A 25,473-nucleotide genomic window follows, 5' to 3' on the forward strand; every position below is an offset into this window, starting at 1 on the left:
TAACTACACTGCACCCAAAATATCAGGCATCAGCTTGAGCACTTACCTAATTTGTTTTGCATAGCTGGTTTCGATCTCTGATCTCTCCTTGACAAATTTGGTGTACTTCTCCACAAATTCGATCCCCCACTGTGTGTGCTTCTCCAAGTTGTCAAATTGATCCTGTAGAAAAGAAGAAGACAATGTAATGATTAAATCATTCAAGTACAAGGGAGGTGGCATTAATCATCATTTACATTTCAAAAAGAGCATATCAAAAGATTGAATCAACATGATAAGGAAGTTTCATTGCATTGTATGACCTATTGCATGTAGTTCATTCGAATACACATCAAATTCGATTAAGTGTGATACTTGAGTATTTGAAATTCTTAATAATTGCGTCTCAAGTCTGAGAGTTAAACTACAGCTGAGTGCCTCATTTGTTGTGGAAATATTGTTCATCGGACTCCTCTCAACCAAACTAGTCAGGCATGTACACATATGTCAGTCAGTGTGTTTATTCTCAGTCACAGAACAGACGAAAGCATCTGGCCTACTCTCTTGGCTGCAGTTCAGACATTTAACACCATCCATGCTGCGAGTTTGTCCCATGAATGACCCCGTCCAATGCAGATGTGATGACTATGAAAAAAAGTTTGTGACAACTGGGTTTCCTAATCTGTTGTGAGGTCTGCCAAAGAAGACCTGAAATGTAATCACCCATTCTTGCATTTTTCATTGCTATATTTTCATCGGTCCAAGATAACACCGTCTACAGACAATGCATATGCTCTACAGAGAAAGTCATAAAAAAAGACATTCTCTGGTATTACATTAGAAGATGCACAAACAAAATGGGTATTTTGGAATATCCCCCTGCTCCATTGATCAGCCCAAGTAGAATATAATTCTTTGGGAAACACTGAAGGGCCTAAACACAGACACTAAGAGTCTCCACTTCTGATAACCAAATGCAGCTGTTCAGGCTGAACTCATTATTCACGATCTACTCATGACATGTGAGGAAAAAATGCACAACTAGTTGGCTGAGGTCATGTTTTGAATTTCATCAGTTCAGGAAAGACAGAGTTTCACCTGGAATATCTATTACCACACACACACACAGAGCTGAGATTTACTGACAATCGTATGGATACTTTTAACAATCTTCTTACGACAGTGTTGGTATAATTTATAAAGATGAACCAAAAAACAGCACGACCTTGGTGTGGCTCCAACAGTCCCCCATCCTTTCTTCTACCATGTCTGTATTCTTCCTGAACTAATCGTTCTTCGAGCACCACACTCGAAGCTCGTCTTGACTGCTTCTCTGAGCAAACCATGAGATGTTCTCTGTCACATCAGCATTTGCTTTCGTACACAGGAAGTGGTTGTGGCAAAGAAAAGTGTGCGATAGCCTTCACAGTACTGCAGCACTTCATGTTCACCTTCAGGGGTTGGGTTAAAATAAGAGCAGACGAAAACGCCATCAAATAAACCATTGCATTGTCGACACATGAAGCGTAAGATCTCTTGCACATCTTTTGAAACTGTATTCACAACTTCCAAATGAAGCACTCAAGGAAACAATAGGGAGGGCTTTGAGTGGGGAGGGGGTCCCAGTCTGCATTGTCAGTCAGTTTCAATGAGCAATTACTCATCAACAAGCCACTCAACAGTAGAACGACAAGAGAAAAGCTAACAATAAAGATATTTTACTGAAATACAGAGGCACCTCCTTGGCCTCTTTGTTGTTGTTTTTCAGTTTCTTCTTTTTTCTCGCTTCTTCAACGAGCACCTCTTCCCCTTTAATTCTCAGGAGCATGCTCAGACCCCATGTGCCAATTAAAATCATCACACAGCACTTACTTCATAATCACCAGAGGAAAATAAACAATAACGCCACTGTAGCCACATCATGCACATGAAATCCTCCCCTGACACACACGCTCCTCCACACACATAACTCAGATTACCCTTTTTTGCAGGGGCACCATCTTATCCAGTGTGGGATGTGGGATGTGGACCCTGTTGAAATCTCCAAATCTAGTAAAAGCCCATCCAACTCGTCTTCTTCCACAACAAAGGGCTGAAGTTAGGGTAAAGAAGGCATCCACATTTCCCAGGTATCCAAAATGGAGCAAGTGTGGTTTAGTGAGAGTGGGTTGGGAGCAATGTCCGCTGACCCCTCTCCCACTAGCTAACAAAGAAGCTGTACAGAGTATTTTCCCAAATGTCTGGAAGAAGGAAGAGGAGAGCAAGGGAGGAACCGATCCAGCACAGCTTCACTCTCACACACACACACCACTCTGAATCTGAGGCCGCGGCTGCCCACAGCATTCAGGCTTAATGCTCCATCAGGCGTAAGGTGGAAGAAGTGGGATGGGAGAGGAGGACAGTAAGAGAGAGAGAGAGAGAGAGAGAGATAGAGAGAGAGCAGAAAAACAGAGAGGGGGGCTTGAAAGGACAGAAGAGGCGGGATTACATGGGAGGGGATTAGATTTGGAGGGGGGGAGGTAGCCTACTACGCTGCAGGGGCCTCATGAACTCTGCTGCTGCCTCTGTTGTATTTCAAATGTGATAAACAAAGTATATATATTTATGAAATAAGGCAACACCATTAAGGTTATGATCTGCAACTTGATGAGTCCCTGAGCTCAAGAATATTTGCTAATGTCAGATGGGACAAAGGAGGCAGGTTCTGGATTAAAATGGAAAATCCATCACACAGAGATGTTCCCCAGCAACAAGAGAGAGAGCAGATTAATAAATGATGAATCAGAGGGAGGGATTATCAGAGAAGAAGAAACTGTGTCAGACACAGGAAAGATGTCTCGTCTGAGCCACTCCAGCTTGAAAAGGAAATTTCCCCAGACAGATTGTACATTTTGTGAGCAGATCAATCTATAACAAATCTACAAGTAAATGGTTGGAATTCAAGACAGAGAGGACAAAAGCTACAAACTTGAGAAACTACGAATTTGGCCAACTGACAGATAAATAGGCAGCCATATAGATACTTGTTTTCACCCCAAAAATATATATACAGATAACCAATAAACTTGGTGTAAAATGTGACGTGGGCCAATCAAGGACATTTTTTGGCTGCGAAGCAGGATCAGGGAGCATCCAGGATTTTTTTTTACTTGAGAGATATGGCGTTTTACTGAAAATTATATATTTCAGCCCAGTAAAACCCAAATGCTAGTCATAAATTCTGAGAGTGATTCAAATATATAGAAATATAAAAAAAAAAATGAATTCTATTTAAATGTTATGATGCAGCTTTTCCACATGTCTAAATATGCCATGATCTTGATAACTATAAACACAGAGAGCTATATGGACACAAAATATTTTCCATTGATTTAATTTCTCTTGGCAGGATGCCCAGGACAGATGTGACTATTTTCTTTTATAAAAATATCAATTTAAAAAAGTGTGAAAAATGTATCCCTTTTCTAATTTCTCATGTTAACATGTGTGCACTGCATGCAAATGATATGGTGGCTAAAGAGTAGTTACACAAAAAGTCAAAGCTGCACATGAATGTTTTGTGAGCCCCCTCCTTATGGGCCTGTTACCAAAGACTAATAATTCCTGCTCCTGCTCTTACTTCCACTCTGTCATCTGGGGCCTCCTGACACATGACCTTGTTTCTGCGGGAGGGAATAAGCGGGGGATCTCATCAGGGGACGGACCAGCCCCACTCTGCTTGTTATTTCAGGACACAATCCCACTCACTTTGATGCGCGTACTATTGTGGTAGTACATGAAGGAAAATAAATACAACTACTTAGCAAAATATTTGTTACGATCCAGGAAATGGGAAGCAGGCTCAAACTGAGAACAAAGGAGACACCTAACCTAACAGTTAGTGAACATGAATATAGGTTGCTCATGTGCTGTTAAAAAGAAACATAAATACACGTTTGTTTAGGGATCAGCCTCCTGACCTCCAACCCTTCCCAACTGCTGATGGGGATTGTGGTACAAGTTTAATGTATTGGACTGCTGGTTAATCTGAAGTAATGCACATTATTTGGCTACCATTTCAGATCACAGACATACTATAGGGCCGATTGACCTCTATCCCTACAATGGGGGGGGGGATCTGCCATATCTAGCAATGCAGGCTAGTTTTCATTTGCATTCTCTGGTAAAAAAAGCATAAAATAAAATATTGATGCATGCATAAAAAGAAGAACACAAAGAGAAGAACATAAAATATATCAAAGAACAAATAATTAAGTGTGTAATACAATGAATGGTGGTTTTCCTACACCTAAATAACAGACCTGCTGCTGCTATTCAATTCATCCGATTCCTGATGGTGACCAAATACTGAGAACAAATAAATACTGTCCACAAGTAAGCTGATAAGAACAACAACTATATATATAATCAATAACATTAAATCCATTTGCATTATATCAATTGTGTATTCTGCATTGTCCAGCATTCAGTGTGTCTACATTCACTAGTTACCTCTTTACAAAGTATATGTAACATTAGAGACAGAGTGTGCAATTCCCACCTTGATTCAGATTTCTAACTAAAGCATGAGGGAATCAAATGATCCATCTTCAGGAACACACCTTAAATATTTAGATCAGAGCTGGGGGGCTGAGTATCAATCTGATTTAAGAGTTAGTACAATAGTCTAATAGATTGTCCCTGGCTGTTACAAATGTAAATTCAGTTCTTATTTTAAATAGTAAGTCTTCAGACTATTATCAAGATATTAATTATTAAGATACGTTTATTTATTCCAAACACATGCACAGACATGCACAACAAACTCATGCAATGGTAGGTAAATGTATCCTCTGCATTTAACCCATCTGGCGCAGGACACACAGGGCAGTGAGCAGCCATGTACGGCGCCCGGGGAGCAGATGTTGGGGGAGTAAGGTGCCTTGCTCAGGGGCACTAGACAGGGTAGGGAGAATTCTCTTGGATTTTTGGATAGATCAATCCAGGTTCGTCTTTTGTTGTCTCTCCGTGGAGTCGAACCAGAGGCCTTTTCTGCCCATAGTCCAAGTTTCTGCCACTAGACCATCGCCTATATAAATAATATAAAATTATATTAAATACTTACATTTCCATTCATTTATAGCTATTCTCACAGGATGGGGACATTAAAATGCAGTGCTGTACCATTCTGTGTAATTTTGAATCTCAGAAAAATACATTGATACTTGACCACAAATCCAGTTCATATCTGAGTTCCACAGTAAAGCTTTTGGCTGTCCTTTCTCTTTTCTACCACGGAGTGCGGCAGAGGGTATTAACAGTCCTTCACCATTAGCAGGAATTGGGTTTATGACATAAATCGCAAGACAAAATCATATTTTCAAGACATACAGGAAAAGATAATGAGCTTAAAAAACAGGTAGGTTTGCTTGATTAAGAAAAGTCAGAAAATGAAATTAAACATAAAACCTCTAAACGAATGCTCCAGGGGACATTTCCTGTTTTACTGCAGCTTTACCACCTCGGCAGGGGTTGGTTTGCTGCTCTGGCGATCATAGCACCATTCATCAATACACCATTAGAAACTCCAGAAGAGAGAACAAAATTAGCTGTATCACTGGTCAGCTGCAGGGAATGAATAGGTAATATGAAAAGGAAATCGCTGATTCAAGTCCAAATAAATACATAAATGCAGACAGTCATGATGTCCACCCATATGTATGCACCATTAACACAAAAAACATGTTTTTTCTATTGTTTGGTACGTTGCCAACCATTATGTTATTTTAGAGGATTTTTCAGATGGGTGCATAGTGTTCCTGACTGAACAAGAGTACAGGCATGACATAGTTACTACTTGAACGGCAACATATAATTGACAGGCCATTTACATGTTCATGAAAATGTTACTGAGATCAATATAACTGTTGACCTACCAGCATTAAAACCAGATACAAATTAAATTATCTGATGTGCAAAATGTTATTAAAAGAAAAATGTTGGTTTTGGCAACTATGATTCACACTCTTTAAACTTAGTTGAAAGCTTTCAGATTGTATCAGTGATGGCTATAAGATCTAGCTCTTGACAGGAAACCCGTTGAGATGAAGGAAAGTTGACGTCACGCCAGAGTAGGGGTTAATCCACGGAGGCTGAGGGGACAGATGTTCTGCTAGGGGGAGGACAATGGAGCGAAAGGGCCAAAGATGCTTTTGTCTTTTTCTTCCTTAATGTGTTGAGCAAGGAGCAAGGATAGTTGGCAAGTTTTAGAGGGGGTGTGCTTGTGCTGAAAAACATCTGAACCCTGGCAAACAGCTCAGAAAATGAACTCAAATCCCTCCTACTGAGCTTGACTTCTTCTCAGTGGATTGAGCCCCCACATAGAACATGTACTTAACCGTTCAAGACAGAGGAAGGGTGGAAACACTGATTGCCTCATATCCAAGCCCACATAAATCAGATCTTTTTTTCTTTAGTGAGAGAGAAATGGTTTTAGTATAGTTTGTATATTCTATACTAGAACTGTAAAAGCATCTTGCATGAGAAGGGCAACGTCTGAAAGAAACACAAATAAGTCCTGTTGCCTGTATGCTTGTACTACTCCTGAAGAAACCATGACCTGGACAACTGAAAATATTCACAGAAATTTTTATTCTGATGTGTGTAGGAATCTAGTTTGCTGACAATCCCAAAACTGCAGTTGCACACTCATCCAAAACGGTTCATTAGACTGTGAAGGTGCTGCCAATTCAGACACTAATAAATAGCCCAATTTTTTCCTTGACGGATAAAGCCAAAGATGTGGAAAAGACTTAAACCTCTGTGTTCAGTAAAGCATAACCACTGATATCTACTGTCGTCCTTGAGTTGGTCAATGTGTCGCTTCACTGTATCTTGCAACAGTGGGTGTTAAGCAGCCAGAACAAATATTTGGGGGAGATGCCAAGCCCTCTCTCGGACACACAACAGGCTTTGTCAAAGAAAGATGGGGCGGAACAACGACGCCATAGCCCAGGGTAACCCGAGTGTCAGAGACGAGTCACGGCAAAAGAGACAGTGGGCACAAACGCATGTGCACACACATAAACAAAGACTGACGATGATGATGTGCTTTAATAGCTGCCTTCAGCTTTTTCAATCCAGGTTATTAAAGGTTAACTATGACTTATTTGTACCCTCCCCCTATATATCTTTATGCAAGGGTATTTTAAGTCACGCCTAAAGAAGGTATATGGTCAGCCAATTCTAGTCGACAAATTTGTGATCAGGATCAGTCACCAATTGACTGATGTTAGGTGCTCTGTAAGAACTAAACATGCACAAGTCCACTTGCAGGCAAATGCCACATGCACATGTACAGACTCACAAACTTTCTCCAAAATATGAACAGCTGTTTGAGGCTGTGGGTGACCTTAGGTGTAAGAGCTCTTGTTTGCATGCCATGTAGATATTTATAGAAACAACCTCTCTGCCTGTCTGAAATCTAAGAATGCATGTTGGTATATGTGCACACGCATATCGTGCTCATGTGTCCTTAAAATGTTTTCTTGCCTGGGCCTGCCAGTACACGGTCCCAGTTGGTATTTAACTCCCTGTACCTCTGTTTGTGTCAGGCAAGAGTTGTGAGAAGTGACCACGTGTCGACCACGAGTCGTCACTTCACTTTATCAAACTTTCTGATGGCGGTTAAGCGACAGGAAACTGCCTCCTCTCGGTTGTGAGTCACTGTGACTGGAAGTGTGCTCAACTCTTTCATTCACATCAAAATGAGACTTTTACTGCAGCATTTATTTAGGCTCTGCCCCTTGGTAAATGAATGGGCAAGGGTGTAACAAGTTCTTGATTTTAAAAATCGGAAACGCACTGCTTGTCATGATGTTCCATTGTACCCCTACACGCTACAGACATTGAGTCACTGGCAAACAGCCTTTGTTGCTCTTGCTTGACTCATGGTACTTTCTGTTTAAATGGAAAGAATAACGTCTCTGCTCACTTACATCACTGGTCATTTTCATCTGCAGTAGCACCTGCAGATACTCTTCGTAAGGGCTAAGCGGGTTCTCTTCCTTTTGCTCTTCTTTTTCTGATTTCACAGAACGAGCGCTCTCCAGGAAAACAAAAAACTCACTTTTTCTGCGCAACATGGTCATGTTTTTCAGAGTAGCAAAAACGGAGTCCAGAATGTAGTTAATCCATCTCAGTGGGACATCCCACAGGGGAATAAGTCTTGGTCAAAAGTAATGCAAAAACTGGATCTCAACACATCATATAGCCTCATAATGCCTCATCCAAGATCATTTTCATCATTGGTAGCACACAGACTCCAGGCAGAACCCAAGGTGTAATGAGAGGGAACAACAGAAATATTTGAACCAGCACAGAACCTGATTAGATGACGCTGTTATTAATCTGATTAACTACACCTCCCTTGTAGCTGCCTTCACCGCCAATAGGCGGTTAGGTGGACTAATCATGCTCGGCCAGCAAGCACACATTAGCCATTGTTCCTGTTGAGCTGCCTGCTTTTTGTTCATTTTGGAGGATAAAGCTCTTTAATTCTTATTTAACATTTCCCCTGAAATCAAGGAAATCTTTGCGCAATGTGAGAGAACTGTAGTGACACTATATAAACTTAACTGCTACATTATAGTAAGTCATTGGCTTCAAGTGAAATCCATCCCTGGTTATTGTTTTAATGAGTTGGAGGCAATCAAGATTTGCCTGTGATAGGCCAGTCCTGAGCCCATCAGACTGATAATATTAAATGGATAGGGCAGTTAAACTTATGGGAACTGGTGGATAAGTAGAGGTACAATGGCACTGACTGACATGGCGAGAGTATTGCTGCTTTCAGACATGCACTGAAACCAGACATTTCCCTGAATCCTGAAGGGGCTGTATGTGAGAATACAAATGTCTACAGACAATTGCTTTGGACATTAACACTAGGTTTCCTGCCAGTCCCCTAGTAACATGTCCAGAAGCTGTCCAAACACGACTCAAACAAGAATATAATTAGAAAATGTCTGTCTGAACCTAGCATGATCCAACGCTGCTTTCATAATTTGTGGAAGCCAAGCTTTTATTGCATCCAGGAAGGAAACATGATGCATGGCATGGAATCTGTTGTGGGTCAGAATTTGAATTAAGTGTTATTGTAAATGACACCCCTGCTCAGCTGCCCTTGGAACGTATATTTGCTATACATGGTTCAGATGAATCTCTTGCCAAGAAACTCAGGCTAGGTGCTACAATGGTATGTCCAACATACACAATTTCTGCTGAAGAACGAAATAAGTACATGTTCCCTTGCTGTTGGTCAAACTGGTGCCTTTATAATTAATATACATTCATTAAATTGAATTACAGCTTTAATGGATCTCTATGAATTTGGGACTAGCTTACAATTAAGTGTATTTGCAAACATGATATTAGTAAATGAGAGACCAGATTAAACATAGCTGTGTTTTATACATACACAGACCCGAGCTATGTGTCTTGCTCACAGTTTCGCTTCATAAATAGATCTGTCTGGTGCTTTTTCTGTCAGTGGCATCTCTTCGTGTAACGGCTCTTTACTCACAGCAGCTACCGCTTAATGACCTAGCTTCAAATGACAAGAGTCAAATCACTTGCCTGAAGATGAAGTCATACAGTACAAACTGCAATAGGACTCATGTCCTGTGTGGCCAATGTGCCAACCATGTATTGCATTTCTGTTTAGCTGTGTCCCAATTCAGGGGTTGTCTCCTATAAGGCACTTTCTCCACAGCCCATGAAGGAGAGGGCCTTTTGAGACCATGAAGGCTGAACTGAAATTTCACAGTCTTGTCTACGAAAGATTCGCGTGATCCACGTCGTCTTCTTGTTCCGCCCTTAGAGCAACAAAGCTTCAGTCGGACATGACAAACTGCCAAACTTGACACATAAATTTAATGTTTCACCCTAAAACGTCTTGTGACATACCGCCGCCTTTTTCTCTTTGACAATCAGTTAGTTATTCAGCTTCCGAAGAAGACTGACCCTTGTTTTTATTTAATGCTGTGTTTGCCTAAATAATTTAGCTAATTTAGTATACATACTGTAGAATGATGTCATCAGACAAGATTGAAGTCATGCATGGATGGCTAGAATAACCTTGGATTGTAGTTTGTTGGAATAGTTAACACATAATATTTCCAGTAGCTGCTGTGGTTGATAGCATGAGTGATGGTAAGAATCATTGGGCAAATCTACAGTAGATTGAACACTGTCTCACTCTCCCTCAGAGTTACTCCAGAATAATGAACTCTAAATTAGTTTTGTGGAATAAGAAAACATGTTTAATTCCTGGGAGTTAGGCTCGAGAGCTTAAGATATTATAACGGATCGCCACCTCTTAAACCAAACAGAGCTTGGTGTTTGAGTTCATCAGTTGCTTTTATTCTATTGAATCAAAAGCAAACACTTTTTTAACCAAAAAGGACCTGGTAGGCCACAGCTCTATTCTCCATTTAAAACAACTAAAGGTTTTATGCTGATACTCGAAGGGACTCATTACAATCATATATTCAAGGGAAGGAGGCCTCAGAGGACTTGAGATACATATAAATTTACTGTTTCACTCTGACATGCCTCATCTTAGGATATGAGTTAAGATGGGGCTACTTAAATGTCAAAAAGAAGAGACTCAAATCACTCATTGTGTTACTTGTATGGCCCCCAGTGATTTCTAAGCTAACATACAGTATATTGAGGACAGGTGTTACAACTGGGTAAAAAAAGAGTTGGTCTATTGCAGTTCTGTCATCCTATATCGCAATAAATGTGTATCCATGAACATCTGTCTCAGAGAGCCTGGGGAGTGCAAGTGAGTCAGCATGATGTAAACAGACCATGAAGTGGTTGGAGTAAATGCTTGACCACTCTTTGGCAATTCATATTTTTCAAGAAGTGAAAAAAATGATATAAAATGTGGTAAAAGCATTGGCTTCATAAGCCAGTTTTTACACTGGCTTTGACTCATTTCACATCAAGCAGCCGTAAAGTTCTGACTGAAAACCTTAACAAGCACCATGTCTATTGACCACATCTGGTACATTTGTAGGAAGCAAAACAAACGACCATTACTGTGACAAAGGCAGCAAACCCAAGTGTTTCTTGGCCTAGGAAACTTTCCCACACTTCATGATCACATAAGATGACATATGGAGAACTGAAATAACAGATGCAGTCAAATTGACACTAGTATCTTTAGCACTTTGGCACACACAGTTGCAGTGGATGTGTTTGCTAGATAGCTGCACCAAAGACTGTGCTGTCATAAAACTTCCAGACAAATAAAAGAAAAGAAAAATTCTGATTTCATTCAGGCATAACACACCTTTTTCTTATTTCCTTAAAATTTCTGGAAAATGTCCTGCTCATTTGTTACTGAATTCATGTGGAGATGAGAATGTTTGAAAAACAGTTACTATATTGTTTCTTGTTGATACTCAAATCACATGTGAGTACAATGCTATTCATTTTTCTTTACTATATAAACTCAAATGCTACCAAACCAATTTCATTAGTATGTGTCTTTTCATTAATTTTTCTGTAGTTTGATATCAAAATCTGTATGAAGATGGATGATGCATGGAGCCGCATTATTGAGGTCCAGTGATACACACGTTTGACCATCATTCTCAACTGCTAGTCATGACATTTTACTCCATTTTATAGCAACAACTAACTAAAACCAAACTTATCGGAAAATTAAAGATTCAAACAACACAGGGAAACCTTCTTTGAAAAAGTTGTCGACTGCTGGATGTCCAATCCACGAACATAGAGGAGGCGGGGTTAATGACCTATACAGCCAGCCACCAAACCGCAACCGACACGCTTTGGCTTAAGCCGTCTAGCCATCATGTCATCCATCTTTATATACAGTCTATGTTTAATACTTTTGTCATGCTACTCACATGCTATCACTGCCATATAACTTTATAATTAGCTACACTGTGTTGCCTACAATGAGCAGAAGTTTCAAAGGACACACTAAATAAAAAAATGCAGCAACCTCCACTCTGAATATCGACTGAACAGCTAACAAAGCAGTAACATCTCTATGCTAGTGTTGCTACATTACTCTGTTAGGGGAAACAAATGATGACAGATCATTTGACACAAACAGGATGTAGTGCAATACAATAGTAATTAGGGGAACGTGGAAGTGTGTAAGGCTTTAGGTGACAGAATGCCAGTGGTCATGTGACTGAGGCCCATCAAAGCTATAATTTCCACTGTTCCAGCAGTGATTAGAGTCTGATAACACAAATAACAGAAAAGACCATGACTAAAAATTAGAGGCTTCAGTAGTCTGTGCCGGGAAGGAATGAGTCACCGTGTCACAGGAGGATGATCAAATAGCTGACCTCCCTTATTCAGTTTGGACGAAGTAGAGGGACTACACAGTAATAAAGAATATCTTTATTAATCGTGGAATAAAACATAGATAAATAGATACATTTGCCGCAAGAGATCACTTTAAATATTGTTTTCTTTACGGCAAACACAAAAAGAAAAAAACAAGTACAATCACTACAATGTTAAGACTTGTAAGCGCTCCCTCTCAAGAAGCTGTAACTATCAAATTATGGGCGTTTTGATTTAAGGAAATTACTTAATGACTAATTTGATGATCAAACTAGTTGCCAATTTACAAAACAAAAAGGCTTCTTCATGGCAATTAATCTGCATATCAATTACATCTGTCATTGTGACCCTTCACTGCTTGAAAACCCCATAACCCATCCCCCTTTTATGTCTCCTTTATCTCTTCTCTTTACTCCCCAGGGTGCAGTCCGGAGCCGAAAGATCTAATGTGGATCCATTCATCTCCATTTTACCGTCACACTGGAGCTTGAAGAATAGAGGGGAGGAGATAAGTGGCATGGGGTAGTTTCACTGAGTCAGCAGGTGGGTGGAGGTGAGTGGAAGATTTAATGCGAAGGGGGTGAGGGGGTACAGGTCTGTACGAAGTCTGCCAAGTCTTGCAGTGTCTCACCCCCTCCTGAGTCCTACACACTGACAGAAGGAAACAACTAGCTCGGGTTTCAGCTCTGGAAGTGGCCTGAATGTCAAATGAGCAGCAAGAGATGAGGTTGAGGGGGGGTGGCAGGCACTGAGGAAATCTCAGTCTAATACCAGATTTTATTTAAATGCTCAGAATAAAACTCTTCATGAGGAGATCTGCCCTGACGCCTCACTGCCGTGTATGCATGTCTAAAAATCCATGCAAACAAGATAGACCACGGTGTTGTGACTGAGGTTTTGTGTCTGTGGCCCCCCTGGCAAAGTACTTAATGACAAGAACAAAAAGGAGTGACATTTAAAAGGCCTCTGCAGACGATACCACTCTCCGTTTACAATTACATCAGGGTCGATGGGCAACAGATTGACATGTGCATACAATTCAAAAGACGAGAGAATTTTTCCCTGGTGGGAAGACAGATATTCACGCCTCGGCTGATGCTGAAAAAACAAAGTAACGCACCATCTAACTGCCAAAGTAGGCCCAGGAAGGGACCACCCATGCGCCAATTCTGCTGGTTTAACTCACCTTAAGCAGCTGCTCTTTGAGAAGGGTCTCAGCCTTGTCCATGTCGCCTCATTAATAGTTTGTGTAGCAGAAAGATTCACTTTTACATCCTACATCTGATGAGAGTTAGGGAACTCTTGTGTGACACTGGGTGTGAAACAAAGTTTACATCCTGTTCCCAAATCATACACAAGAGAAGTGACACTTTCAAGGTGTAGCAGTCACATTGTTTGACACAAAGCTAGATTTAACGTTGATTTTCAATCTGATCTGCTGTGTGTGTGTGTGTGTGTGGCACAAGCACCTGTCTGTTTGATTTCCTCTCACTACACAAGTTTGGTCTGGCTAGTAGCACCTAGAGCTGCTGCTTACAGGGCCAGTTCTAGCACTGACATTCAAGCCCCAAAAGGAAATACTTCTGAGGTCTTGCGGTCCCCCCTTCTTCAGGCTTCCTTCGAAACATTTGAGCCTGATTTAGAATGGTTAAATTCAGTGTGTAATGGCTCTAAAGTCAATTATAAAATACTCATTTAAAAGTTTTCCCCTTTTTTTTTTACTTCTGTTCCGCAGAGAAACAGTCATGCGTTTCACCACATTCAACTTCCTTCTTCCTGGTAGCGTTTGTGCATAAAAGACTCATGTGGACGGAATTTGGGGTCCTTTCTGTGCATGCTAGTGTTATTGGTAATGCTTGCTCAAAAAGAAAACAAGTTGCACCACCTCTGTTGGTGCCATGTTGGTAATGATGGGACAGTGATGATCATAATTTCCATGCAAACATCCCCAGAGTCTCTCTTTAGGAAAACAGTGAAGACTGTTATCAGTGCTGTGATGTTGCACCAAAGGCATTCGACTTTTTGGAGTGCATCTACTGAGTGTGTCGGGCTACGCATGGTGACTCACGAGGCCTAAACAATAAAGGTCCACCACACTCATTTCTGCTTATGCCTTTGTTTATGTGAATGTCAGCGCTCTTTTCGAATCATCTCTCGACCCACATTCATCCACTCAAATGGGCTATTCTTGATCAATGTAATTTGATTCAGTTAAGCTCAGACTCAACATCAGTAAAATTTCAATTCCATGCTATTATACAGTTATGGGGATGAATATCACAGCGTTTGTCCTGCTTCACATCAGCAGCGAGAGGTTGAGACACATTTGCTCATCTGTGACTTCACTCACTTCCCTTTTCACTCCTCAATTGTGAGGATTGCAGTTTATTGGTGTTTTATAGAATAAACTATTAACGACATTTTCTGTGTTCTGGACTTTTAATGAAAAAAAAATACATTTGAGACATGGACTTATATTTATTTCATAAACTGCTTAATTAAGAAATTAACCTGCAGATACATTTTTTTTTATAAAAATCATTTTTAGTTGTAGCCCTAGTTTTATGAACATCCTGATCTTGCACTGCATGTAAGTGAGGGTGCTGCCACAGTGCTGATAAGATTGAATGTTTAGGACAACAAAAAGTAAACAGTGTGCACTCTGCAGTAGCAACAGCCACCTGTAGAGTTACAGCTCAGCAGCACTGTAGACGGAACTAAGATTAAAGCAACAAGTGTCTGGATTCCATTCAACCCGCAAAAGGAAAGAAAGCCAGCATCTGGTTGCAATACATTATTCTCTGCACAAGCTCGGGCTCTGTTTTAAAAAAAACCCTGCACACAACGTTTTCCAGACTGACGTACACATGAAAGCCTGTAAAGTACCCCAAGGCTATGTTCGCTTTGCATGACTACCTGGGCTGCAGCGTTTCTCGGTCAAGCATTGCAGCAGTAAAGTAAAACTACACTGACACTGGGAAAATGCAAAGAATGTGGGGCACTGGTGGTTTTGTCTGTGAACTCTGGACCAGGTAAATTACTGGAGAATTAATGGAAGAACCCCCCCCCCCCCCCCCCCCACACTCCTTCTTCATTTTCTTAGAAAGGAAAACACATCCCTCACTCAATTATCTCCCCTTTGCTACTTGGTAGAAGAGAAACAACCCTGACTTCAAACAGCAGGTTTATCAAGGTGCTTTACATAAAGAATTATGATCAGGTGCTGTGCAGGATCATTGATGTTCAATAATCCCTATAGGATTTCCATTAAACTGAACAAGCCATGTAAAAAAATGTTGCTTGCTGTATAAGGGGTACAAAATGAGTTAAAGTGAATAAAATGTGTCCCCTCCCTCAGGTTCAAATGAAAACTCCACGGAGTAACTCCCACACGTCGCATAGACTCCTGCACACTTGCACACAACTACACACATACTATTCAGTCACTCTGAAGTGAATCTTGCAACAACAAGCCAGTGCCTCGTTCACCTGTTTGTCAGAACACAGACAGCAGAATGATTTCCCAGCAGATCATTTCCACGACAAAATAACAACACGGAACACTGAAACAAAACCCTGACAGCAGGAATTCCAACCCACCCCAAGTGCTCATTATCAAGTCGTAAAAATAGTTTGACACACTCCTGTAATCTTCACCGTCACCATGCTGCAGTTTACAGTTTGTGAAGGTAAGGGGGAAAAGACCATAGATACAGCAGGGTGGTTTGATAAGAGCTAATACAAAGATCTGATAAATGAAGCTTTTCCGAAGTCAATGTAAGTTGGGGTTGGAAAAAAAAAGAAATGACATCATAGCACAGGAATGAAGTGCAGTAAGGTCATTTCGGCTCCTGTTTTGTCTTCTAGTGCTGCTCACAAACAGGGGTATGCTCTGGTTGTCTGATGAATAAAATCAGACATTAATGAGGTGGTGACCCGGATTTGTAAACAATTATTCATTTGTATTTATATCTTTGTTTAAAGAATGTACCATGGACATTTGATTGATAGTTAGTTAGTAGCAGTTGATAGGGTCAGTGACATCACTATTTGTATTTGTCTGAAGTACCGTGAATTATTGAACTTAAGTCTCGAGTCAGCTAGTCTAATTTGCTGTCATGGGGGAACTGAACATATGAAATATAATATTTAGTTTGCTGTCTTATCATTCTTCAAAGATTTCTGACCTTCTACAATTGATAATGTGTAACATGCTGCTATATATTTTTTATTTTATTTCGAATGAGCATAAACATGACCAAATGACCATGTAAATACTGATAAATGTGATCATTTTGGTCACTAAACACGTGATACAAAAGGTTCACACCATGAAATATCCAATTGCTCTGATGGTTATGATTATAAGGTTGTTCTGAACTTCATACGTAACATAATATATTCATTAATCAGTTAACTTTCCACCACGTCAGGGCTGGGAAATATGGAAACAAGACAAACCAAATTTCAGTCGATAACGATTATTATTGAGATATCCTTCACATTATCCTTTGATGACACGCTAAAGCTATACAGCAAAATTATTTTACTAATCTGAGGTAGGACATCAGAGCAATTATGTATCATATCTTCTTACCTTCTTGTTTAGGTCGTAATCAATGTATTGATATGTACTGAAGTCGTTATAATTCTATTGGTGAAAATAACATGACGACAATTAATTATCGTTTCATCACTTAGCCCTACCCGTTACCCATACTCCTCTGGTGGCAGTGAGGACACAACCTGTGAGATGCACCAGCTTGTTACACGTTACACATCAGACGCTTAAAGACGACAAGTGTCACCAAAACATGAACACACACACACAACCTCGGCAGCACGGCTTGAGGGGGTGTGTGTTTGTGTGCAGAGCGTGGTTTAAAATGTATGTGGAGCGAGCTGCGTGTGTTTCTGGACGCCCCTTCTTGCTAACAACACCATGTTACACCGATATTTGGTGCTGGATTTCAACACACACACACTAGAAAACACACACGCACGCACGCACGCTCGGGCTATCACCGCTACAAATTAGCCCGCCTGTCGGCTAACAGGACCGCGGGCTGAACATCCACACAGCGGCGCAGAGCGAACCGTCGTTTTAGCGGCGAATGAAAATAAAAAAAAAATGGAGCCGCTGCGTCCCCCACACAAGCCCGTTAGCTTCGTCCACACGCACGGCTTCAGTGCCGGACTCACCCATAGCTCTGACCCCCAGCTCATGGTTTCAATGCGGCGTCCTCGGGATAATCCACAGCTCGTGTACGAGGTGTTTTCTGTTCCCACGCACGCACAGGCGCGCACGCAGACCTAATTTGTGCCTGTGCGGTGTCAGTCAGCGGGAGAGAGGAAACACAAGCCCCGCTGCTTCTTCTTCTTCTTCTTCTTCTTCAGCTTCCTCAGCTCACGGCTAATTTAGTTTCTTCAGAGTCTCATCCTGTCTGATACAAGATGGCCAAGAGCTGCGGCATAATCTCAACACGGGGGGAGTCTCTATATGCTGCTCTGCTCTGCGCGGGCACCCGCCTCAAACCCAGTGACAGCTGCTAGTGCGCGCGCACAGGCTGGAAAAAGAAAGGTTGATGGTGGTGGTGGTGATGGTGGTGGTGGGTCCCTGCAGGGTTGTGCTGTATGTCTTCACTAATGCTCTCTCTCTCTCTGTCTCTCAGTGTGGCACCAGGAGCTCCGGACAGTAGTGGGAGGGTCTCAAAGGTCACACCCATGGCAGATGTTTCATTGAGCAGCCCCCAGAGGGTCCACATACACACTACTTGCTCTTTTCTTCCTCATCTAATAATGATAATAACAATAATTATAACTTAAGCAATTGGTTGGAATACATAAGGAAGTACATAAATCGTAACGGTAATAAAAGCCCAAAATAGCCTAGGAACCTTCCCAAAAAAGTACATTTTAGATGATATTTAAAAGAACACACGTCTCAGACTAATGTATTATTTTGAAAGTTGTAATTTTAATTCATGCCAGAGCCCTGTTGGCAAACCCTCTCTCTACGTGTATTTGAGAATATTACCCTGATATGTTTCCTCTCTCTCTCTCTGTCTCTCTAATCATGATGGCAACAGCACCCTAGATTCACTTTGCACTTGCCCACACACACACACACACAAGCCTCCACTAACCACACAGGATGTTGCGATGGGAGGTGCAGAGTTTAGAAACCTTGATGCACAAAGAATCTTAACAGATCTGTTCAGTCTATGGTTCAGCTGGTGATGAAACCATCTTTCAGCTTATTGCCTGTACCTCTTTATTTAAAAATAAATATTGGCAGCCCATCATTTCCAGAATTAATAAATTGTAACTATTCAGTGCACTGATATTTAAAAAAGTTTAAAAGAGTCTTCGCCTTCTTATATCGCTCCATATCTGTTTGTTTGATGGTTTATTTATTAGCAGGATTAGGCACAAACTACTGAACTGATTTCCACAAAAACCTGTTTGAAAGATGAGGCCTGGGCTTGGTGGAAAAAGTCATTACATTTTTTTGATGAGGATTAAGGTGCAGACCCAGAATTTTATTTTCAGTTCTTCAACTATATTTTATATTCTAAATAAAGTATTGGTTGCACAATCGCTGATTTAAAAAAATATTTTTGTTGTTAATACCAGACAATCATGTGGCCTTAGCTGAGGTATGCACTCTCCTGAGTGCCCTTCTCTTAGATTCCTTTGTAGATTCCTCAGACGCTGCAAATATTCAGAGAGCTGCAGATATATTATTTAAACCATAAAGGTGACATTTTGGCCTGTCGCAGTGGAAATGTAACATTTTGATGTAAATAAGTCAATGCTACAGCATCTGATGCCATGGCTCAAACAGCATTGAGTCTTTGTTATGTTATTGGTGACACCAGCTGTGAAAAAAAAGCCTTTAAAGTCAGTTACCTCCATGTATTGTGTTTTTATTCCTCAACACGTGATCCAGACATGATATATACACCTCAGTTGCAATCATCATGGCCACCATCTGTACTGGTGTGGGTTATGGCCAGTTATCTGGCCAGTATTACTACAACAACACCACCATCTAGTGGTTAGATGTGTTCAAAACAGAAAAACACCACGGGGAGCATTACATGAAAGAGAAAGAATTGAAGAAATAAAGGCTTTTTGATGAATAAAGACAGAACACAACTAAATAATAAAAAACTACACAACTTACGGTGAATACTACAACAATTTAAAGCAAAGTACGTTGATCTTTTGAAATTACTCACTACCTGTATCAGCTCACCTCAACGGGTGAGACATAAAAACCTGAGAGGAAGTGTTCCTTCCCCTTTAGTGGCCAGTTGACAATTGGAAGATGTACAGCTACTTCATGGTTTTTGCTTCCAAAAGTGTACGGCATTAGATCGGACCTTCTAAAGACATGCCTTCAACAATCATTAACATGTTTTTGCACATATCCGCTAATTTACAAGAAATCATGTTAACTTCATATTCCTGCTTACCACTTCCAAAAGGGTACTATATACTTGTTTTATACCGACATTATTTGAGGAAGCCACTTGTTTCCATGCAGTCAAAATGCAAAATGTAATTGCTACAACACGTCACTTGGCACAGACTGTTTTCTATAAGCAAGTAATAACTTTTGGGTTACAGAGCCCTTTTTCATGGAAAACATTTTAACACGTGATGATGGGAAAGAAAACATGCGTAAATAATTAAATGAATGTTGGCAGGATTCCATTTAGTTGCTAATGTATATACATGTGCAGAGCATGTGCAGCCAAATAGGTCATAAGTGTGGGTGGCAATAATGTTGATTATCATCCTAATGAAGACATTTGTATATGTACAGTATATGTTGCAGCTGTATTTGCATTTATAATTGGAGATTAAGATTTCAGTGAAAACTTAAAAATACATTTATTTTGTCATCTTCTAACTGTTGATTACTTAAACTGTAGACACATTACAGCCCACAAGTATTACTGAAATAAAACGTCAATAAGAAACAAATATTTCACTAAATTAATTTTTCTGCTGTCTTAGCGTCAGCTCGGCTATTTGGGATTCATTTGTATAATAGACCAACTTGTTTTATCTACATTTCTTGGTTTGTGCTGTCATAGAAACATCAGGTCATTTGATATAACACATTTTCTACCAGCAGCGGGTGCTCAAGGATCGTCCGCGCTGTCAACGTCAGACACCAGGTGTGGAAATCCAAAACCACATACTACTGAAATTGAGTATTTTTGAGATGTTGAGAAGTAAGAGGAAACAGCTCCTACGAGAGCAGGAGGATCAGTGACTTGGGTCACATGAGATACTTTCATCATATCAACAGCTTTTACCAGTCGTGGCTCTTGCTCTGATTCAACACACCCTCAGGTTAGCTTCTGTAATCCTCCATTGCACAGGTCTCATAAAACAACTTCAAAGTAAAAGTTTCTGATACAATGAACATTTGTGAATCCTTATGTGACACGTGTCCTATCACAACAAGCCATGTTCATGAATAACCCTGTTTCTCTTGATCACTTCTCACAAGGTTGGTTAGGAGAGGCGGTGGACTATTGGCAGAAAAATTGGACTATGGGCAGAAAGTTACGGATGGACAACACCAGGATCTGTTCCAAAGTCCAAATAGCACTCTCACTACTCCCACTGTCTAAGTGCCCCTGAGCAAGGCACCTTACTTCCCCAACATCTGCCAGGCATGGCTGCCCACTTCTCTGTGTGTCCTGCGATGTTCACCAGATGGGTCAAAAGCAGAGGACAAATTTCCCTCATCTGCATGTAGTGTGACTGTGCATGTGTTTGGGATCAATAAATGTATCTTATCGTATCTTATCTTGAGGACAGTTGAGGTGGTTCGGGCATCTAATCAGGATGCTTCTAGTACACCTTCTGCTGGAGGGTTTGCATGCAACGCCAAACCAGGAAGAGACCCAGTTGTGGACAGAGAACTTGTTGGAGGGAGAGGATCTGGGGACACCTCAGACCCTTGTAGGCCGGCCACCTTATCCCAGATGAGCGGAAGACCATGGATGGATGGATCGCCATTCTCAAGGATTATCAGGAGTTTCCTGTGTGGGCACCAAAGGCTGCTGAGTTTTCCATACAGCGGTTGGGTTTTTACACTCTTTTTGGTGATTAGAACCTGGATGTGACACCCAACCACAACAGCTGGATCTTTGCCCTATCAGAAGTCTCTTTCCACATTGAGAATGTCAGCTTCCCAGCAAGCAGTGCACCCTCAGTTTCACCCAGCTTTCCTCTTGGGGATTCAGAAGTTTTAGTTGAATTAGCCGTCAAATGTGAAGCTGGGCCTTTTTAACTTTCTTAGCTCAGTTAAAGCTTAATCTTAAAAGGCCTCCGAAGAAAATATTTTATCTGAAGATGAAAATTGAAAAGCATTTATCTCTGCATCCTCGTTTGATTCCCCTGTAGAACACTTTGCACACTGTCAGGAAGAGATGAATCAGCACTTACTTCACAGTGCTGTCAGGAAACGTAATTGGTTTAACGGTGCACCAGCTGACACGGACAGGGATTTAGTTTTATGAGGTAAACTGCACATTTACACCTCATTAATGGACACCCAGAGGTATATCTGATAATGACTGCAGAGAGGTAAAGTCCTTCTGCAGAAATGCTGGTGTGATAAATATCGATGGTAGCGGTCACAGTTCAACCTGATATATCTCGTTAATTTATTCAGGATACTACGTAACCATTTAGTTCCTCCAGCGGTTTTGTGCTAAAGTGCAAGCAGAAGTGAAAGGTGTTACAGCAGATTCCATTTATGGTGAGAAAAAAAGGAAATGGCAACTTGAGTCATATTTTGGTTTAATCGGTCAACAAGCTTGTTTTTTGATGAACGTATAGCTATGATCCTCTAAAATGCATGAAAGTGACTTAGATGCACTGATGCACTATGATAATAATATCATATTTTATTTGAATAGCGCTTTTATTTCTGTCTGTAGAGATTCGCATTGCTCTAAGACACTTTACATAGGATTTTCATAGGGTTTTTTAAACAAATACAGAAATCTGATAAAACCAAATAAGCATATATATATACATATAAAATACACAATATAATCACACATTGAAAAAGAACATACATGTCATAAATCTTTCCACAAAAATCATTACCATCATAGACACAAATACATCACAACCACATGTATCATAACTTTCCTCTCCAACATTAAGACAAACACACAGATGACATAAGAACTACCATGCTGGTTGATATATTATAGTATAGGTGTATTAGTGTATCAAGTTTCCTTCTTGTTTCATCTCCATAGCATCTGGTTTCAGTTTGTGCGAGTGCGTGTGCGTGTGCGTGTGCGTGTGTGTGTGTGTGTGTGCGCGCTCTGGGCATTACTCATGTTTCCTAAGGTTCAAGACTAAGAAAGTTTGTATTACATAAAGAGGGGTTTTCAAAAAGTTCAACCCATGACCCCCCCCCAAAATAACCGTGCCTGAGACCCCAATAATCCAAAAATATATTGATTTGAGTAACTTCACAAAGTGTTTCATGTGGTGCTGTAAATATACCTGATGTAACTGATACTGTTGCTAATCTGTCATCACCATGATCATGGAGATAAAGAGAATAATTGCTAGTGATTATTTGCATGGTTTTATTTTACATTTAATTAAAATATCTTTAGCTTTTTTAACAATACTAGCAATAATAAGACCTTTCAAAGAGTTTTCAAATTTTATTTTATTTGTGTACATTATCTTGTGACCATTCTTAAATATCTCGTGACCCCCAAGGGAACTACCGACCTAAAACATGAGTGTCTCCAGTATATGCTTTGCATTTGTGTCAGCAGCGAACCCACATGCTTAGACAGGGAGCTTTGTCATGAATGTGTGGTGGAGAGACAACAGTTGTAACGGTTCATTAAAGATTTGGTGCCTACTTTGTCAGTTACGGGCGCACAAAGCATGCACCCCAGGGCCAGCCATCTACATTAAGACAGGGACTGATCCCTCTGTTCAGAAATACAGTCAACAAACTTACACATTGATGCTAAACGTCCTAAATAAAATGTTTTCACAAGAAACAAGGGTTTTAACTCAACGTTAACTTAATTTAAGTTAACGTTGAGTTTTATGGATCTTGTTTCAGTAGTGATCACTTTAGTAAAAATCAATTTGATTTAATTATTACAATAAGTTATATTTGGTAGTATGACTATGTTCTTGGATCTTCCTCTAAACTTCCATGAGCCGTCATGAAAAGTAAGGGCATGGAGAGCAGCAGCTAGAAGACTCTGGTACAGAGGAAGGCAACCATGATAAAAATTAAGTTACATGACGTTGATCATGTCAGATTCCGTGTGATAAGGAGGTGCTGGGGTGGAGTTGGGTTGCGAACTGGCTTCGCAGTGGAAGAAGGAAGATCAGACAGCTAACGCAGCTTAAATAGAGTGTTGCAATCTGAGCTTTGCCAAATGAATGTATAGGAGGGGGTCAGCTGAGCAGTCAGCTGATGTGGGCGGGTGACAGACATCTGTTGCTGTCTGCTAAGGCACTGGATGGGGCTGGGCTTGAACTTCGAGAACTGCCTGTACTAACACTGTATACTCAATTTCAGCAACTCATTTTGTGTATTATGTTTGATATTCAATCACATAATCCGCTATTAGAGAGTTGACGTTAAAGTGAGTATTTTCCTTGTAGTAGACAAATATGTGTGCTGTGTATGAAAGTTTGGGTGTTCCAGTGTTAATGATGCTAAAACACAAAGTGTTACTCCACAACCATAGTGGTTCTACATCAATCCATATATCAGCAACTATTGATTAACAAATCAAAAATGTTGTTGGGTGTAAATTTGTGGCTTTTCTTAGAACTTTGTGCACATATCTTGGAGGCAGCTTCTCTTACAGTAAATGTTGATCGTCTTGGTTTTGTAAAAAACATTCAAACTTGATCTTATCTCCATTCAAGCGCAATTATACACAAAACCACCAATATATTAAACAAACATATTCACATTGCCATTACATACCGTTTACAAGACCAGCACTGTCAGACATGTCAACTCTATACTGGCACAGACACAAACTGTAATGTCAGTTTGATCAATCACTTAATCCATCCTCAATATCTGTCACACAGGTCCACATGGGCCGGTGTGGCAGTGTGTTTGTCTGACAGGATAACACAAAAATCACAGGAAACCATGAAACTTGGAGGCAGGATGTGGTATGCATTAGGGAAGAACTCTTAAATTTGGTTGCAGATCAAGATCAGGGGGTGGATGGCATACCGTCAGGCTGGCGCTGTTATGTATGAGCTTCTAAAACAAATCATTAAACTAATTCCTTCTGCTATCAAGTTAGTAAATGCTTGAAGTAGAGAATTTGTTCTCTGGTCACGGGCATGTTTATGTCTGATTGTGGCTACTAATTCATTCATTCTTATTTATTTACATGAATGGGTTAGCCTGTGTAGTGATTTACCCTTCTGGGATTAAAAAGTAGCCTGAATCAAATTCAAACGGTTTTGATCCGTTGATTGATTTTTAAAGGGCCATCTGTAAAACCTGTTTCTTTAGTCTCCATCACGCTCTTGCTTCAGATTATTTCACAAAGAGCTACACATCAGCTGTGCCTGTTCTCAGTAGACTGGGTTCAGCCAATGATCAGGGTAACTACACATATTACAACAGGATTAACGACCCACTCATCCTAATCTTCCAAATCATGTCAAGTAGAGCTCCACATGGGCTGACACAACATAGTCAAGACTACCGGACAGTGTGAGATTACAGCCAAGGATTAGATTATCACTGCTAATCCATTTAGACATAAGTAATCGGCCGTCAATCTGGTCTGGACAGCCCTTTTGGAGAGAGTGAAGCCACATGGGCTGAATAAGGCAAAGGGACTTTTGGATGTTGGGTCAAACACTTAGGTCCAACATCAAGTATCCTGGGAAAGGAGGACTTGCTAGTTAAAGCAAACCGTTCAAACTAGTTCGATATATTCTAATAACCAGATTGCATTGATAGTGGATGGTTGTGCTGACGTCAGAATGGTCCAGTAACCGGAAATAGAAGAAAAAATACAACTGATGACGTAGTGTAGACTCCTCCTCGTG

The 25,473-nt window shown here is 40.5% G+C and overlaps 1 protein-coding gene across 11 annotated transcripts in view; it reads right to left on the minus strand.

Annotated features, from left to right (window-relative positions):
• Positions 1–18,001, minus strand: part of LOC133974782 (formin-binding protein 1) — a 60,736-nt gene extending 42,735 nt beyond the window's left edge. For 4 of the 11 annotated variants that reach the window (XM_062412518.1, XM_062412526.1, XM_062412524.1 and 1 more), the window contains exons 1-2: positions 1,205–1,292; positions 47–162 (exon numbers count right to left, since the gene is read on the minus strand). In XM_062412518.1, the coding sequence (XP_062268502.1) occupies positions 47–162; positions 1,205–1,246 (158 nt within the window). In that variant the 5' untranslated portion in view covers positions 1,247–1,292. Of the gene's footprint in view, positions 1–46; positions 163–1,204; positions 1,294–13,543; positions 13,646–17,559 lie in introns of those variants that run through there. The other 7 variants (XM_062412523.1, XM_062412520.1, XM_062412522.1 and 4 more) reach the window with 4 other exon arrangements.
• Between the last annotated feature and the right edge of the window lie 7,472 nt (positions 18,002–25,473).

This window comes from Platichthys flesus, chromosome 19 (assembly GCF_949316205.1).
Source record: "Platichthys flesus chromosome 19, fPlaFle2.1, whole genome shotgun sequence".
In the NCBI taxonomy this organism is placed as follows: domain Eukaryota; kingdom Metazoa; phylum Chordata; class Actinopteri; order Pleuronectiformes; family Pleuronectidae; genus Platichthys; species Platichthys flesus.